This window comes from Mesocricetus auratus, unplaced genomic scaffold (genome assembly GCF_017639785.1).
Source record: "Mesocricetus auratus isolate SY011 unplaced genomic scaffold, BCM_Maur_2.0 Super-Scaffold_15014, whole genome shotgun sequence".
NCBI classification, from domain to species: domain Eukaryota; kingdom Metazoa; phylum Chordata; class Mammalia; order Rodentia; family Cricetidae; genus Mesocricetus; species Mesocricetus auratus.
Window position 1 is genome coordinate 42,468,353 of NW_024429186.1, and position 19,603 is coordinate 42,487,955.

Genomic DNA, 19,603 nt, shown 5'->3' on the forward strand with positions numbered 1-19,603 from the left:
CACATGAAGAAACTGGAGAGTAGTCATACCAGAAAATTAATAGCACAGCTGAAAGTTCTAGAACACAAAGAAGCAAACTCCCCCAGGAGGAGTAGATGCCAGGAAATAATCAAATTGAGGGCTGAAATCAATAAAGTAGAAACTAGGAAAACAATGCAAAGAATCAATGCAATGAAGAGTTGGTTCTTTGAGAAAATCAACAAGATAGACAAACCTTTGTCCAAACTTACCAAATAGCAGAGTGTGAACATGCAAATTAAGAAAATCAGAAACCAAAAGGGGGACGTAACAACGGACTCTGAGGAAATTCAGAGAATCATCAGGTCATACTTTGAAAACCTGTACTCCACAAAATTCAAAAATTTAAAGAAATGGACAATTTTCTGGATAGTTATCACTTGCTAAAATTAAATCAAGAACAGATAAGCAATTCAAATAAACCTATAACCCCTATGGAAATAGAAGCAGTCATCAAAAGTCTCCCAACCAAAAAAAAGCCCAGGTCCAGATGGCCTCAGTGCAGAATTCTACCAGAAATTCAAAGAACAGCTTATACCAATTCTTCTCAAAGTATTCCACACAATAGAAGCAGAAGGGTCTTTGCCAAACTCTTTCTACGAGGCTTCAATAACCTTGATACACAAGCCACACAAAGACACAACTAAGAAAGAGAACTTCAGGCCAATATCCCTCATGAACATTGATGCGAAAATACTCAATAAAATACTGGCAAATTGGATCCGAGAACACATCAAAACAATCATTCACCACAATCAAGTAGGTTTCACCCCAGGGATGCAGGGATGGTTCAACATACGAAAATCCATCAATGTAATCCACCATATAAACAAGCTGAAAAACAAAAATCACATGATCATCTCACTAGATGCAGAAAAAGCCTTTGACAAAATCCAATACCCCTTCATGATAAAGGTTTTGGAAAGATCTGGGATAACAGGAACATACCTAAACATAATAAAAGCTATATACAGAAAACCAACAGCCAACATCAAACTAAATGGACAGAAACTCAAGGCAATTCTGCTAAAATCAGGAACAAGACAAGTCTGTCCACTCTCTCCATACCTTTTCAATATTGTACTTGAAGTTCTAGATAGAACAATACAACAACAAAATGAGATCAAGGGGATACAAATTGGAAATGAAGAGGTCAAACTTTCACTATTTGCAGATGATATGATATTTTACATAAGTGATCCAAAAATCTCTACCAGGGAACTCTTACAGCTGATAAATACTTTCAGCAAAGTGGCAGGATACAACTCACGAAAATCAGTAGCCCTACTATATACAGATGATAAAAGGGCTGAGAAAGAAATCAGAGAAACATCACCCTTTACAATTGCCACAAACAACATAAAATACCTTGGGGTAACACTAACTAAACAAGTGAAAGACCTGTATAGCAAGAACTTTGAGTCTTTAAAGAAAGAAATTAAAGAAGACATCAGAAAATGGAAAAATATCTCATACTCTTGGATAAGTAGGAGCAATATAGTAAATCCGAAAGCAATCTACAGGTTCAATGCAATCCCTATTAAAATACCAGCACAATTCTTCACAGATCTTGAAAGAACAATAATCAATTTCATATGGAAAAACAAAAGATCCAAGATAGCCAAAACAACCTTACTCAACAAAGCAACATCTGGAGACATATACAGAGATATACAGAGAATCTCCAAGGGCTGCAGGTTAATATCAAATGGATGAACACTAGGAGAAAGAGCCAGAGAGAACCGACTAGAAAAAGTACCTGAAAAAAATAACAGACAGACAGACAACAATTTTTCAGAAGAACTTTTTCCATCTACATAGATAGGCCCAAGCTTAGACACCACCAACAAAAGCAAATTTAACAAGATATGCATACATATGTACACTCACACATGCACACAAACTCCAGAAACATGCTACTGAAAACAATGCTACATTTTTATTTTTGTTTCTGTTTTTTCAAGAGAGAAAGAATATGAAGTTTGGGTGTTGTCAGGCGGATTTTGGAGAAGATGGGTATAAGGGAATGAATGTGATCAAAATATATTGGGTGACACTCTCAAAGATTAAATAAAAACTTCTTAAACAAAGCTTTGCAATGGGAAGGGACAGGACTATGTTCAGAGAAACACCTGTGAGGATACAGCACACTTCTCACAAGACAGACACAGAAAACAAAGGAGTGCCAAGTCTGGGGTTCAGAAAGGATTCCACCAAACACACCTAAAACATTTTTAAATACATGATACTCTTCAAAATGAAAAACAAAGCTGAGACCATTCATTTGCAGCATATATGTACATGGAAAATGTTTAAGTGAATACTGCTTTGAGTTGAATGAATGACAAAGGTCACAGAAATATTCTTTCAAAGGAAAAAGTAAAGCATGCTTCAAGTGGCAGAAATGAGGTAGATGTAAAATTATTTTTCCATTTTAAACATCACGAGAGATAAGTGATAGTCTAAAGCTACACAGAATCAATGTGTTTTTCATGAGGAAAAGTCAAATACATCAATATTAATAAGACAAAGGATATAAATGAAAACTTGGAGTGTGCGCCTGCAGCAGCATCGTGCTGCATATGTAGTAGTATGGTGCTATCTCATGATAGACTGAAATTAGTGAAAGATGGACACTTAAATCCCAGAATGACCTTACATGTTTTCTAAGAAAAACCAGGGTGGATACAAGGTGGGATTATAGAAACGTTTTCTTCAAAAGAAAACAGGAAAAGACTGAAAGATGCAAAGATTAGATGAAAGGAATTAAATTTTAACAGCATCAGTAACTACACTGATGACAGGCAATTGATTACAAGCACGCACATTAAAGTGAAAGACTTCCAGACTAGCTTAAAATGGCTTAAGTTTATGCTGTAAGAAACTCTCAGTAAATATAGATTGGTTTAAAGAAGTTAAAAGGGCTGTATTGTCCCTGGAAAGGTGGGTTTGTAGTTAAGCATGCTTGCTCTTCTTCCAGAGGACCCAAGTTTGGTTCCTGGCACCAATATTGAGGTTTATCTGTAACCCTGGCTTTAAGAAGCCCAGTACCCTATTCAAGCCTTCGTGGGTACCCCACTCACATACACACACACTCGTGCGCGTGCACACACACATACACACACACACACAGAGGAGGGGGGTTAGAAATAAAAAGGACTATATTGTGCGACATTAAACTTCAAAATGTAAATAGCTGGAGTGGTCATATTAATAGCAAAACAGAGATTAGGACAAGAAACATCACAAGGGATAAAAATGACACATTACAGGATAACAAAGACTTCCAATCATAGACAAGTTTCTAAAATGTGTCTGTATCAATGACAGAGTTCCAGGTTACATTAGCAAAAACCTGACAGAAATGGAAAAGAGAAATTGCCAAATCAATAACTTGAGTTACAGAGTCCCATACCTCTCTTTCAGTAATCAATAGAACAAAAATCGGTATCCTCACCCCACAGAAATCAGTAGACATCAAACAAGGATTAGAAAATGTGGTAAAACCCCGCAGACAACATGTTATATAGCTGTATTTATACATCACACTTTGAGCACACAGAATACTGCCTAGTCAAGTGCACATAAAACAGTCAGCAAGTCAACACACACTCAGGTTAACAGAACAAAATCTGAAGTTTTTTTTTCCCAGAACTTGGGACCAAACCCAGAGCCACTAGCACTGAACTAAATCCTCAACCACAAATGTTAATTTTTTTTAACTTAAGTCATACAAAGTATAAGCTCAAGCCATTGTGCGATGAAATGAGAAATCAACCACAGAAAAGAACCTGGAATATTCCGTGTTTGGAATCTAATCTACATAGTTTTAAATAACGGCCATATGAAAGAGTAAGCAAAGGGGTGTGCATTATAAACTATTTTAATTCAGAATGAAATCAGAAACAACACACTGTTGTTTGTTGAATTCAGATAACACATTGCTTAGAGGGGAATTTGTATCCTAAGTTTCATTTTCATTAAAAATAAAAAAACACATTATAATAAGCATAATAGAAACCAATGAAATTAAGAACCAAAAATAGAGAAAAAACAATAAAAAATAAAAGGTAGTTTCTTGCAGAAAATATAGATAAAATTTCAGACAATTCTCTCTATAGCAGACCAATTCAAAAATACTTTAAATGTCACTTTAAAACCTAAAAATATTAGGTAGTAAAGAAATAGCATAACATAAATTCAATAATATAGATGAAAATGTCCTTGAAAAACACAAAATGGCAAAAATCACTTAAGAAAATAAAACCAAGATAATCTAATATCTATCAATTGAATTCTTATTCTGAGACCTTCCCACACAAAATTCTGGGCTCAAATGCCTTAATTGGAGGCCCATAAGATGGTTCAGTGGATAAAGGTGCTTGCCACCAAGCATGACAATATGAGTTCCATCCCTGGGACCCATGCAGGGAAGGAGAGAATGGATTCCCCCAAGATGTCCTCTGAATTCCACATGCTTGCTCTCATCTCTCATGCTCTCTCTCTCTCTCCTACCCCTCCTTCTCTGTCTCTGTCTCTGTCTCTCTCATACATACACACACAAATAAAGCTCTTGGTTTAAAAAAAATCTACTGAATGCTAACAAACAATAAACCTACACAAACTTTCTGAACTGAAAGAAGGACAAACACTTCTGAAGTAATTTTAGGACATGAACATCACACAGATGCTAAAATCAAGAATGCCTATTCAAAAACACCTAGACAATTCATTGAACACAGAGAGGGATTAAACTGGTGCCTACCTAGAGCCTTCACCCCTACAGACTAATGTTCATTGTACAGAAAGGTAATTTGCATGGTTCCAAAGGTGAAAGGTAAACCCAGCTACAAGCCATTTGACCTACACGGATGACTTGCCTCCAAAGATACACTAGTACAATAATGGCACACAGCTTGTGGGAGTAACCAACCAATATCTGATTTAATGCCCACTCCATGAGATGGAACCCACGCCCGATGCTGGTTGGGTGGCTAAGAATCTGAGACTAGACAGGCCAGGGGCCTAGGGGAAATCTAAATAGTACTGTTCTGTTAAAGGAACATAGCAATAAAATGACTCCTTAATGACATTGTCCTGTACTCAGATCAGTCTTCGGTTCAGTCATCAGAGAACCTTTCTCCTGCATGTGGGTACAAATACAAAGACCTACCGTCAGACATGATGTATAGAGTGGAGACCTTGGAACACTCAGCCCTAAAATGGATGCCTCCATCAAATCCCTCCCCTCAGGAAGCTGCAGAAGGGGAAGAAAGATGGCAAACCCAGGGGATAGGGGGACACCAAGGAATCAAGGCCTTCTAGACCATCGGGACTGGGCACACGTGAACTTTCTGTACCAGTATGAACAAGGCCTGCAGGGGTCTGCACCAGACGGGGTCCTAGAACTGGGGGAAATGGATACACACCCCCTTTCCTAACCCAGACGCCATCTCCAACTGATAGCCAGTTACAAATGAAAAATTAGTTTTCTCCTAGGGAGTTCTCACTGGGGAAACAAACTACTCAAAGGCAGGCCGCATGCCCAGCAGTGTCTTTGGAGGCTCTTTATCTCGTAATGCTACATCGAGGCAAGGCTTTTTGTTCTGCCTTGGTTTTTCTTCTGTCTTATAGGTCTTTTGCATGTATATTATAGCTTCCAGTTTGGGATTACTAGGGGATTCCTGGGTGTGCAAGCCTGTGTTATCTCTGTATCTATATACATGTATTGTGCTTTTTATTTGTTGTTCTTTTTCTTGTTTGATTGTTTTCTTCATATTCTGATTTATCTTATTTTATTATTATCCCTTGGATATCTGTTTGCTTTCTAAGGAGAAAGGTTGTGGATTCAGTTGGGAAGGGAGAACTGGAAGGCATAGGGTGAGAGAAAATGATAAATAGAGCATACTGTATGAAAAAAAACTATTTTCAACAAAGAAAATCATTTGGAGGGGACACTGGTTTAAGCTGTCACAGTAGCTCTCCAGCTTAGCTAGAGGATAGGGCACAGATCAGACACCTTTCCCAGTATTAGTGAAAAGTCTCTTCAAAACATCTGGCCACACTGGCTCTCTGTGTGCATTGCTGGACTTCCATTGCAGCCCTGAGACATCCCAGACAGCCCCCATCCTCCTCCCTGGGCGCCATGGTTGTTGTCATCCTGGTGTTGTCACTATCTCTGCTCCCAGCCTGATGTTTTCTACCACTGTTGAAAACATTCACTGTGCCTTCCATGTCCTCTACCATGAATTTCCTCTCAGGCCCCTGCAAGCAGAATTAAGATTTGTTTTTCTTACCATACATCTCCAAAGCACATTTAAGTCTCTGTGCATAGTTACCCTATGCCTTTTGTACACCTGCGTGCAAATCTGTGTTTATGTCTGGTTCTCATTTTAACTGCAAACTCAGAGAGTACAGGCTGTATTTCCAGTTTTCCTTTCATGTCTGCAAGAACCTTGAGATGACAATTCATCTTCTTGGTTTTTAAGGAAGTATTTGTTGAATTATTTAGAGTTGAATCAAAAATAATACCATCCTTAGTAGTAAAGAATAAAAATGAAAGAAAAAAAAAAGAGTGCTTGTCGATTGTTCAAGACTCTGGGTTTCATCCACAGTACCACAAAAGATGAGCACACATCAAAATCCCTGATGACAATACATGAAAAAGTCCTCAGTCAAATGCATCAATGTATGAAAATAATAACAGCACAACCAGAAGTATTTTCTGCAAGCTACATCAGACTAGTTCAACATCTCAGAGACAATGCAACTCACTGCAACATAGCAAACAAAAAGATTCATGTGGATATTTTAGTTTGGCACAAAATTGCTTAACCAAATTCCATACTCTCTTTTGCCAAAAGTCATCTAGTACACACGGGAACTTCTTTAACCTGTGTCTAGCCATGAAGTAGTCACAAAAGCTTTATGCTAAGTTTAGGACGAAGACAAGAAAACCCACTCCCATCACTCTTGTTTGGCATCTTAATAGAGAGACTATCCAGTGTAACCAGACAAGAGCAAGGATGAATGAGTTTGAATCTTAGGAGGAAATAAAACTAGGGACAAGTGAACTATCCCTTGATGGACAAACCAATTAACAAACTAGTGTGTGCATCCAGTGGGACAGGATTCAACAACATAAAGGACCAACAAGATGTGCAAATCTCAAATGTGTTATAATAAGTGATAGGGGCCAGATTTCAAAGGGTACCAACGCCATCATTTCATTTAGATGACATTCTAAAAACACAAAGAGTAACAGAGCCAGAAAAAAAATATCATCATGTTTGCCATCATCTGCAGGTAAACGATTGCCCACAGAGAGCTGTGTGGGGATTCTTTGCAGTGATCAGATTGCTCCCTACCTTACTTGTGGCTACAATATGCTCCAAACAGTAACAAAACAGTAGGCTAAGATGACTTTCATCTTAGGTAAATCGTATTTTAATAGGGAGTAAAGAACAAGTCTGTGTACATGTAAACTCTAAGATCAGACCACCTAAACACTGCTTCTTCCCAAATGTGGAATTTAGGTAACGTTCTGCAACTATAAAAAGAAAGTAAAGTGGCTGCCTCTCAGAGTGATTAGTTCCCTTCTGCCTCATCCTGCCTCACAGCTAATGCAGGGCTCACCACTGCAGGTACAATGGGAAAGTCACACCACGGTCTCCATTGTCTCACTTGAAAGTTGGGTTTAATTAATGTTTACATTTAGATTTTACAGTTATGAAAATTAATCAGAAAAATAACCGTTGAGCATCTATTAAGACAAATTCACATTAATTTCAGATACAATTCAAATTAGGCAAGAAATTTATAAAATCAGAAAACAATTTCAACTCAAATCTAAAATTCTACCAATATTTTATAAATAATATTTTAGAAGACTCGAAACTGTGATCATTTATAGTTAGTCTTTCAGAAAGAATATTTGCCTGCCTGGTTTTACCAACTCATCAAATAAGAATCAAGAAATCATTGTGGGTGGTGGGGGCAGGCCTCAGTCAATAAGCAGCTTGCTATTGAAAAATGATGATCTGAGTCTGGATTCCCAGAACCCATAGAAATAGCTGGGTACGGTGTATATTTATAATCATAGTATCGGGGCGGACAGTGGAAGGAGGATTCAAGGGACTTGCTGACCACATAGTATAGCTGAATACACAAGCTCCAGGTTTGGTGAGAGACCCTGTTTCAGAAAAGATGGAAAGCGCCAGGCGGTGGTGGCGCATGCTTTAATCCCAGCACTCAGGAGGCAGAGGCAGGCGGATCTCTGTGAGTTCGAGTCCCGGCTGGACCGACAGCCTCCAAAACAATACAGAGAAACCCTGTCTCGTAAAACAAAAAAAAAAAGATGGAAAGCAATTAAGGAAGGCACTCAGTGTCTGAACATCACATGCATAATCATACATGTACATAACAGCACATACATACACACACACACACACACACACACGCAAGCTCACACACAGAGAGAAGAAAAGTGTTGCAAAAATGGGATACTTTTGTTACCTTAAACATTAAGATCCCACATGGCTGGTAAGATCCTCCCCTAAAAAGATGACACTAGGAAGAATCACTGAAAACAAATAGAAAGACAATATGGTATCTAACAAGAAAGGAAGTAATGACTTTGTCTGGGTATGAATAATCTAATATGCATGGATTATGAATGCACACATGACGAGTATATCCCACCCCTCACCTCAGCCTACCATTTGCCTTTGTCTCTTAACCAGGTGGGATGGCCTCTCTACAGGTTAGAGTATTAGAACCATGGACAATTTATGCTGAAACACACGGCCATAGCTTTCCCAGACTTAATTACATTTATGTCATATCCATGGCGTTTTTATTAAATCCCCACTTTGTTCTCAGTTTTGACAACATAAAGTGTCATAGGCAACTTTTATGAACTATGTCCTTATCATTCCAGGCTAAAAGCAGATGAAGCTATCCTATTTCAAAGATCCCTCATCTACTGTCATCCCATATCATGTCCCAGTGAGACGCTGTGAGAAGTATTCTTGGAGTGTTATCAACTACAAATTCTGCAACAAGTATGGCTGTTTGCACAGGATTTCACACTGAATAATATAGTAACATCTAGAAATTCCTAACCTAGAGGGAGAAGGGTAAAAAGAACATTTTAAAAGATATTTTAAAAAGCATGGCATGTGCACAGGGACTTCTCCAGCAAGCCCTCGGATTCATTTTAAGCTTTTCACTTGCTCAGAACTATTATTTTGAAATATGGAGCCCAAACATGGAGCCTGTAAAGCTCCATAGAACAAAAATATCCCCGTGGATTCTATCTTTCAATCAGAAGCCAGGACGAGGGGATGTGTAAGTGGCAGAGAAGAAGTAAAATTCAATGTGATACTTAAAAGCAAATCAAAATGGACTATACAAGGCTTCTAGGAGAATGTGGGGACAATGGGTACTGAACGGCTTACCTTGCTTTTTTCCATTAACTTTTTCTACAGTGCCAGGGACCTGGGTGTCAAAGCCAAGCTGAAGACCACATCTCTGCCTCTCAAAGTGATGTTCTTCCTCAGCAATAGAAGAAAGCATGTGCAGGGGCTTCGGGCCAGCTGGGGTCTGATTGGGCCACTGGTGTGTTATAGAGCATGAGTCTTTGGCTTGTTGATCAAGTCTGGGGCTTGCCGTTCTGCCAGAGTCCTGCAAATCACTATTACGATCCTCTTCAAGAAACAGGGAGTTTGCCTCCTCTGAATTCCCATCATTGCCCTGCTCTTCATCTTCATAGTAGGTTTCCTGAATCTTAGTATCATCTAAGTCCTGGTCTGGCTTGTCACTCAACGCCGAATCATGTTTGCTTAGAAGAACCAGTGATGCAGAGAGAGCATCGCCTGCTTGCTGGAGAGCTTCATAAACCCGGGATAGCCAGGAAGACAAAGGCTGGAAGAAGTTCTGAACATCCTGAGATGCCATGGCCAACACCATGGCCAACTACCTCACTTGTACAGAGTCCACTGTTTTGGTTCCTCTAGAGCTCTGGGCTTATGTGAAATACAGAATAAGCACGATGAGAAATTTGAGGTCTCTTTTTTTAGAACAGGCAAAACTTTATTAATGTATACATAAAGAAAACATGCGCAGTACGTGAGCACCGTTGGCTGTAACTAAAACCAGGCAGCATGCTGGTTCCTGCGCCAAGGTGTACGGAGTAGGTCTTTGCAGGGAACAGAGCAACTGTGTTTGATAGGGTAGTCTCTTAATGGCTGTGAACATTTCACTCTCAACACTTCTCAGCTGAAACAAAGGAAAGACATGCTTACACCTGTTAAAGTCACAACTGCAGACCCATCACCAGACACCTATACTCAATGTCCAATAGCATTTGGGTCAGGGGAGACAACAAAACTTTATATTGAACTCTCATGACGGCTAAATAAAATGACCGTGAAAATCTCAATGTGGGTTCTACCCATACCAGTACACCTCCTCAGGCTCATGCACAACTTCCATTAGCAGTAATGGCTTCTAGGCACATAAACTGAGAGAAGTCTGCTCCCCACAGATCAGCTTAATAATGTGAATAGAGTAAAGGATCCATGGGAACAGTCAATTAGGCATAACACTTCAAAATGCAAGAAAAGCTGGAAGTTTCATGAACAAACATGCAGGACCCAGGGAGCTAACGAATAGGCATCTCTGTTTTGCAACACAAAGGTTTATCCTCTCAAAGGAAATGTGTGTCTAGAATTTAAGGGATTCCAACAAGTCTTAAAATAGAGTTTTACAGTTTTATGCAATCTCTAGAAATGATGTCTCTTCTTGGGGAGAAATCACTGAAAATATGTGTATGGCAAACGCATCATCCAGCTTTCTGGAGATATATCGTTGGTATCTTGTGCCTTTGACTGTGTCCCCTATCTCCTAATGTTAGCCCTCTACAACTTGAGGGTCTTCTGAAACATATTCCATCTCATAGGATTCTTATTCTGAAAGATGGAGCTCCTGGACATCCATAGAACAGGACAGTGTGATGGCCAAATATCATATGCCTATGCTTTTATACTCATATGCAGACATAAACCTAGGTAGATTCATGTGTACACATGGTGTAGGTATCTCACTGCTATCACAGTGTAGGACAAATGCCATTGTTTCTTTGATAGCAACACCTTCCCTAAGAATCATTCCATTTCTGAAGTTTCAACCCTCTTGATCTCACCCTTTAGTACAATTGCTTATATTTCCTTAAAATTTCTTGCGACTTATTGATTCATTCAGTAAACAAATAAATACTGATTAAGTATCTATTAAGTACTGTGTGTAAGGCCAGGCATGAGGTAATCCCAAGACCCCTGTCCTCATGAAACCATCATTTCAGTTAAACAGAAACTAAGCTCTCAGAATTCTCCTCTGAAACCAAATGATTCATAAATCACTTTGTAGCTCTTGTCTTCCTCTAATGGTATATTTGCAATCACTCCTTGGCCCCTGCCTTCTCCTCATTCCCCTTTATACCTACCTGCTGGGAAGGCTAACCCATCCCTATTTTTGTTTCTTTGGTTGGTTTTGGCTTCTTTGGTTTGATTACTTGGTTAACTGAGTGGTTGATTGGTATGAGACAGTTTTGTGTCTCTTGGAATGATCTTCAACTTGTTCTGTAGCCAAGGGACATCTTGGACATGTGGTTCATACGCCCTCACATCATGAGTGCTAGGACTGCAAACTTGTAAAACTGCATCTTGTTCATATTGTGCTGGGGCCAAACCCAGGACTTCCGCATTCTAAGAAGCATGCTACCAATTGAACTACATGCCCCCAGCCTCAATCCTATTTTAGTTTTAAACTTTTATAAATCCAAAACAAACATCTCCAGTCATTAGCTGGCTCCTTCTTTTCTTATTCTTCCCACAAATCCAAGTCAGCATTATTTGGACTTTGGTAGTTCAGAGTCATCTAGGAAAGTAATAAAGCACACAAAGACCTAGGCTGACTGCAGGAATAATCCTGGCCAATGCCTCTGTATTTCTGTTATCTTCCCTGGAGGACCAAACCCCTACTAAATGTAAATATTTTTTAAAAACTGATGTAAGGAAACAGATACACATTAATGTGCCATACCAAAATCATAAATTCAGTTATTTCAAACCCAGTATGTCATTTTGCTGCGGGGGATCACCTCTTGGGTCACAGGGCCTCACGGCTGTGACTCTCCCTTCAATGCACTCCCCTTCTGTTTTCTTCCAGTCAATTAGCTTTTGCTCTCTGGAGATTGCTTTCCCAAGTTCCCATTCTCTCACATCACTCGCCTGGTTCGCTTCAGTCTCCTGTCTTTTCCAGCTTCCATGGAACCCTCTGCACCCCGCAGCCTGACTTTCATCTGGCTTTATTGCCTCTCTAACTTGGAATGGAGGCACCATGGAGAATGGGGGCCATCTATTGTGCTCTGTCTATCTCAGTGCCTAGAATTGCACTGAACACATGGCAAGTGAATCAGTAAATAAAAAAAATCATTAATCTCATTAGAATCATGCCAGAAACAGTGCTCAGAAGAAATTATATACTCAATAATTTTGTTAAATTTACAAATAAAACCTACACAAAGCTGTCATGAAAATCTCCAATGGTGTTATTCCATAAATTTCCTATTTAGTACATTATCCTGTCAGCATCTGTTCCACCCAATTTCACAAGCCACCATTTTGTGATACCTTCACTGCTCAGATGACTTCATTTATTTTACATATGACCCAGAAAATATTTGCCTAAGCAAAAGTGCTTCAGGGTGTTAAGAGACCTAGAAGGCCTCTCAGAGAAATCGGTGGCTTTAGCCACCTACTCCTGTCCTCACAATTCATACAGCCCCACTTTTCATTCTAATGGAATGTCCAGCTGAGCATAGGCTGGCCTCAAAACACCTGCCACGGAGTGAGGACTCAGCCACTCCTTATTACCTCTCACTGTGAGATCCTCTATGCCAGTCATGCTGATACACTGAGAATTCCCAAAAATGACCTCGATTTTTCCTGACTTTTGTTTATCCCAAGATGTCCTCACACCTAGCCTGCCTCATTTTTTGCATTGAAACTCTTAATGGTTTTCTCTGCTAACTCTTCATCTGCAAATAAAGGCACGACCTCAGAGTACTTAGACTATGTCTTTATGTTATAAAGTTAAATTTATTTGTCAATATTCTTCTGAAGGGTTAGTAGTCCACAAGTTTGGGGAGTATTTTTACAGGTTATGGCTCCGTAATCCACATAAAGCAGGAGGAGCTCTGAACATGCTGGATGGATGGATGGATGGATGGATGGATGGATGGATGGATGGATGGATGGATATGTGTATATATTGATGGGTGGGGGTGGACAAGTAGGTTAATGGAATAGGTAAGTAGATGAGTGGATGGATGGGTGGGTACATATGCATATGGACAGGTGTATGAATAGATAAGTGGTGGGTAGATGGATGGATGGGTGGATGGATGGATGGATGGATGATAGATGGATAGATGAATGGATAGGTAGGGGTGGTGTGTGTGTGTGTGTGTGTGTGTGTGTTTGTATGAATGGATAGATGGTGGTGAGTGGGTAGGTAGGTGGATGGATGAAGGTACTAATGAAAATGTTTACAACGAAATGGTCTTGGTTCTATCATTTATCATCATCTGTAAAATGGGATCCCCTTACTCTATCAGTTCCTTTCATCTCTAAAATCCAAGAACATACTATATATACCAAAGAGCATGGTAGCTGAGACTGGAAATATTAGGAATAAAATTGCATTTTCAGGGATGAATTCTAAATCTTTGTTAATCTGATAATATGATAATTCACTATCATATTATCTCAAAACAATGCAAAAGAGACCAAATCTTTATTTATATATAGGGGAAATGTCTAGTTGTATTCTAGAACACTGAGAAGGAACAGAAAACTACGGAGTTGGCAACACTGGGTATCACTCATAAAATAAACCTAAACCCAAAGGATCAGGACAGACAAAGCAGTCAACTCAATTGAGAGGGGACACCAAGGGTGACACAAATACGTATTTACTGGTCTACTTCTTTGGAGTACTTTCTTATAGCTAGTGAGAAGGTGGCATGGCTCCTGATGGGATGAATGTATGGGAAAGAGAGACAGAGGAGAGGGGGGAAGAGAAAGAGCTTCATTATGTCACTGTGAAAAAAAAACTCTAAAAACAACTTGGGCAGAAAATGGTTGGTTTGACTTAAACTTTAAATTTCACAGTCATAATCCATTATGGAAGGAAGTCATAACAGTAACTCAGGTAGGAATGTGAAGCAGAAAACACAGTAGATTTGTTTGCTGGCTCATTCATTCTGACTTACTCCATCTCACTCATTCATTCTCAGGCTCAGCAAGCTCCGTTATTTGGCTCAGGACTACCTTCCCAGGAATGGCCCTGCTCACAGTGGGCTGAGGCATCCTATATTAATAATCAATCAAGATAATCTCTCATAGACACACCTGTAGACCAACCTCATAAAGGCTCCTTTTCCAAGTGATTCTAGGATGTGTCGGATTGACAAGTTAATGTTAATTAGGATAGGAGGGAGGGAAGGAGGGAGGGAGGTTGGTTGATCCTGTCCAGATCCCTAGATTAAAAGGAAAAATACACTAAAAGTAATGAAAAGGCTCATTGGTAGTTATTAGTACAATATCATTATGAGACATAGAAATTCAACAACAGAAATATATATGTTTGTGCATGAAAGAAAGTGTGTGGGAGTGTATAAAACACACGAGTTCTTGTTGCGGGGTGGAGGGAGATTTACTACCTCTCAAAGTACCCAGAATAATCTAGAAATATAAAGCCACAGAACAATTGATAAATAAAAAGAAAAGGAAAGCCATTGGTGTATTTCCAAGAAGTGTGTTTTTGATATCCTACTTTAATTAGAATTCTGTTTTAATTGTACTGGTAATTAATTGAACTATGATCATTTTAAATATAGAAAGTTACTAAGCAGGAAACAATAGATTGTGTTTCTATATAGGAAACCTATGAAATCCTTGAGTTATATGCTTTCTTATATATTTTTAAGTGCTCCACCAAAAGCAATTGTGAACAGAGAATACAAATGCTTATGGACCTATAGAGGCTGTCAGTTAAATCTTTCTGACCTCCTTTTCTTGTAATGACAGCTTCGTACAGGGGGCAGGAAGAGTTAGGATGTAAGAGACATCAGCTTGTAGAAAACCATAAAAATCTATGATGGAAGTGTGCATGCCTGTGTCATCTTTAAAGGTTTATGAGCTCCTGGAGAATAAATTACATTCTGAAAGGCAGGAAAAGTGATTCCAATGGCATGGTTTCCAGGTAACCAATTCCTAAGTCAAAATCATATACAAACCTACCTTCAAACATGTGGGGATGTTTAACATTTTTTGAAAGATAAATCACCTTGTAAAAACCCTTCTCACTCTTCACCATGACTCTTAGGTCAATTTAAGGAGAAGTCAAGAATACTGAATTTATCTAGAGTGCATTCTTTGCAGGCAGCTGTCAGATAACTTCCCATGTCTACAAAATGTAGTTATTTATTATTGACACACTATCCTTAAGTTAATTAAGTCTACCATTATCAAGCCTGATGGAGAAAGTCATTTTGAATTGCCTAAGAAGGGTTGGAAGATGAATAAAGCATGCGGCAGAAATAAGAAGTACAAAATGGACTGTCATCCGTCTTTCACAGGGATCAGAGTATCCACAGGTGTTTTCTTTTAAAACGCAAATTCATTATGTGGGTAGAAATCTTTGCATTGAAATGAAATACTTTCCAAAGCATTTGTCCAAGACATGTTGGCATCTTAACAAATATAAAAATGGACTACTTGAGTTAGCTGCTCAAGTACAAGGTCATGAGTTCAATAAGCCCCCCAAAAACCATGCACAGAAACACATACTTGTAATCCCAGATTTGAGGAGGCAAAGGCAGGTGGATCCTAAGGGCTCACTGGCCAGCCAGCCTAGCCAAACTGGTGAACTTCAAGTCCCATGGCGGGCCCTGTTTCAAAACATAAGGCACAAAGCAATGGGGGAAGAATGCTCAGTGTTGACCTCTAGCCTGAAAGTGCATTGTGCATACACTTGCACTGACAAGTACACACTACAACACAATACAACACACACACACACACAAAGCAAAAGGAGGGCTTCCAAGGAGTCTTTATACAGTAATATGGATACAATACAGCCACATTGTCATTGCAGGGTCCTGGACACACCTTTACTATTGGGCTTTGGGCAGGTGAGGAAGGACAGTAGATAAAAATCAAAGGAGAATTTCCTTATAATCAAAATACATATTTGTCAGTTGATAATGAGAATAATGAGTCAGAAAGAAAGGGAAGAAGAGAGGCAGGGAAGGAGAGCACAATTGTTTTAAAGTCACTGCAAAGCAGAGCTGCCTTGGATCCACGCTTCAGGCAGTCCGGATTATGGACATGTACCTGGACACCAGAATGTTTTCATTCATAATGCGGAGATCATGACTCCCTATATTGTACTTCATCTTGTAAATTTTATTACAGAATATTTTTAAGACATATAGAAAGAATCCAGTGTGTAGCAGGAACTTATTAGCAGACATTCACTATATTGAACTTTGTGGTGTTTCTATAAGGTAAAATACATTAAATACTTATAATCTTCCTGATTATATGATATGATATTATATATTATATGATATGATATTTCTGATATGTGAATATCTCAGAAAAGGTTATTTCTCTGGCATGTTACTGTATACAATATTTTTGAGGATTTTCACAAGCAAAAACTTGTGTAAAAGACAATAGCTTTTCCCTTTTGCAGATGGAAACACTGAGGCTCAGAAAGGGTCCATGCCTTGATTTGATGCTTATTATCTGGGTTAAAGAACAAAATGGCATTCCAGTTCTCTCATGTGGAATTTCGAATGACTACTCCAAACCTTCACAAAAGGCCAGTTAGACTGTGGCAAATTGTAGACATATCAAAGGTGGGACTATTCTCTCGGGAAAAGACAAAATGTTGGGTTCAAACTGAGACGCCTGTCTGACTTGGAGGTTTGGCATATTTTTTACATTGCTTGTTCATTTTATGGGACAGGGCAAGGGACAAGTGTGGAGATCAGAGGACAACTTGCAGTAGTCAATTCTCTCCTTCAACCACATGGTACCAGGGATCGAATACAAGTCATTGGGCTTGCCAGAGAGACCCTTACCTGCTGAGCCCCATCACCAGCCCCTGACTTGGAGGACTGATCTCATTCCATTTCTATTTAACCTGTTTCACTAATGGAAAACATTTAAAACATGCAAACTATTGCAACTAATTTTCCAAAGTAAGCATGATAAAGTAAAAGCATCTTCAATTGCTTTCTCAGTCACACAAGACTTCTATTAAAGTCCATTCCTAAACCAGACAGAACATACCTTGGGGTATGCTTGAGCAGGACAACGTAAAAACAAATTAGAGTTGGCTCAACTGAAATGTGAAACTCCTCAAGGTTTATGCTGCTACAGTGATGGCACTTTTTAAATACTCAGGTTTCATAAGCCCATTGCATGTGTTTGAGTATCTATTACAGCCAAGGAAATTCAAATATGCTCCATAAATACCCAGTGGCTATAACACAAACAGGCAAGGTCCTCAGAGGGTCCAGAGGGACTACTGAACCAGCCTCAGTAACAATTTTCTAAAGAGACTGTTACTGCTCTTAGAGGGAAACCCATTTTCAAATACATATAATAAAATCTTCAGGAGGGCTAAATGATCTAATTAATATTTACCTTTTAAAGATAGAGCCTGGGGCTGTCTCAATGGTTAAGAGCACGCACTGGCTGCTCTTCCAGAGGACCTGGGCTTGAGCCCAGCACCCACATGGTGGCTCACAACCATATGCAACTCTAGTTCCAGGGGTTCTGACACTGTCTTCTGACTTCTGGCCTCTGCTGTCACCAGATATACATGTGGTTCACATGCATACATAAATGCAGACAAAATACCATATATATATATATATATAATTCTAAAATAACTTTTAAGAAGGGAAAACCTATCTCAAGTGATTAGCATGACCTCCTTTTTGATAGACAGCAAGTCACCCAGATCCCAAGGCCACTGGCATACACATCAACAGGTCCCTGATGAAGAAGATTCAGGAATTTCAAAGAACATCCAGGAAAAGATGCAATGTAATTGAGAACTAATGTGATAAAATTGGGGAAAGAAAAAAATTTACAGTAATAACTCCAAGATAAAGATACCCAACAGTTGATGTTTGTCCCAAGAGAAGAGAAGCATTTGTGTCACTTGAAGATACATCTTAGGCCCAAATATAAGGAGGAAATATGAAACTATGGTCATTGTAGCCCTCTTGAGACTGACTAAGCAAAACTCGCCCAGTCAGCATTCTGCAGTTGTTAACTGTAGAAGTAGCCAGCCCTATAACAATGTGGTTAAAAAGAGAGGTGACCACTAAGAATCCCACTGCTTGATACAACTGATTACTTTGTATATAAGGAATATGACATTGTTTTTCCATGCAATTTACAGAGTTGTAATCATAACACAGAAAGCTAGTCATTGTCTCAACAACTGAAACTGTGTCTAGAATTGATCACCCAGGCCCACCCATTCTTCCTTCTTGAATTGATTGCTCTTTGTCCCAGTACAGGCTTCAGCTGAGTTAAAGTCACCTTGGTTGCCACCCATTCCACTTAGCAGCCTTTTCAGGAGTCTCCCTAAATTCACTTTCACCCCATTTCCCCAGGATGACTTCTAACATCTTTCCAAGACACATACTTGATGAGACCACTTAGCATTTACAATAATGATGTACTATTGTGATGGCTAGTCTTGACTGTCAACTTGACTACATCTGGAATTAACTAAAACCTCTGAGGGATTTTATTTTTAATTTAATCATCCAAAGTGGGAAGAACCACTTTTAATCCAGATTTTTGAGGTGGGAAGATTCACCTTTAATCTTGACCACAGCCGCTGGCAGCCTATATGAAAACTATGGAAGAAGGGAGCTCTTGCACTCTCCTGCTAGTTCTCACTCTTGCTGGTAAGTCCATTCCTTCCCCGGCATTAGAGCCTACATCTTCAGGATTCTGATGCATACTGAGGACCAACTGAGAAATACAGACTTATACCTGAGACATACAGTGAACTGAACAACTACTGGATTCTTGGACCTTATACTGGCAAACAGCCATCGTTGGACTAGTTGGTCCACAACCTGTAAGCTATTCTAATGAATATTCTTTCTGTATCTATTCACTCTATAAGTCCTGTTCCTCTAGAGAACCCTGACTAATACACCCATCAATCTTACCAAATTCTCCTACTCCAGAGGATTTTGAGTACATGTCCGGTGCTGCCCTTTCCTGTCTATACCTGCATCTTCTCCTCAAATCCTTCAGCTCCTTCCCTGAAGCTCTCCTGCCTCTGGGATTCCCTTACTCCCACCCAAAAGCACCCACTAATCTCTTTATGGTTCTCAGTTTATGCTTTTTCAGAATTCTTTTCCTTCCCCCTGAACATAAACTAAATTAAGCCAGCCTAAAATAACCCTTCCAAGCAC

General features: G+C 39.3%; 1 protein-coding gene across 8 annotated transcripts in view; it reads right to left on the reverse strand.

Moving 5' to 3' along the window:
* The window catches only part of Syt16 (synaptotagmin 16), a 243,825-nt gene that overhangs the window by 103,171 nt on the left and 121,051 nt on the right, over positions 1-19,603 (reverse strand). For 6 of the 8 annotated variants that reach the window (XM_040742924.1, XM_040742929.1, XM_040742925.1 and 3 more), the window contains one exon: positions 9,477-10,296. The exons of the other annotated variants lie outside the window; for them this stretch is intronic. In XM_040742924.1, coding sequence (XP_040598858.1) covers positions 9,477-9,987 — 511 coding nt within the window. In that variant the 5' untranslated portion in view covers positions 9,988-10,296. The remainder of the gene's footprint in view (positions 1-9,476; positions 10,297-19,603) is intronic. 8 annotated transcript variants of the gene reach the window in all.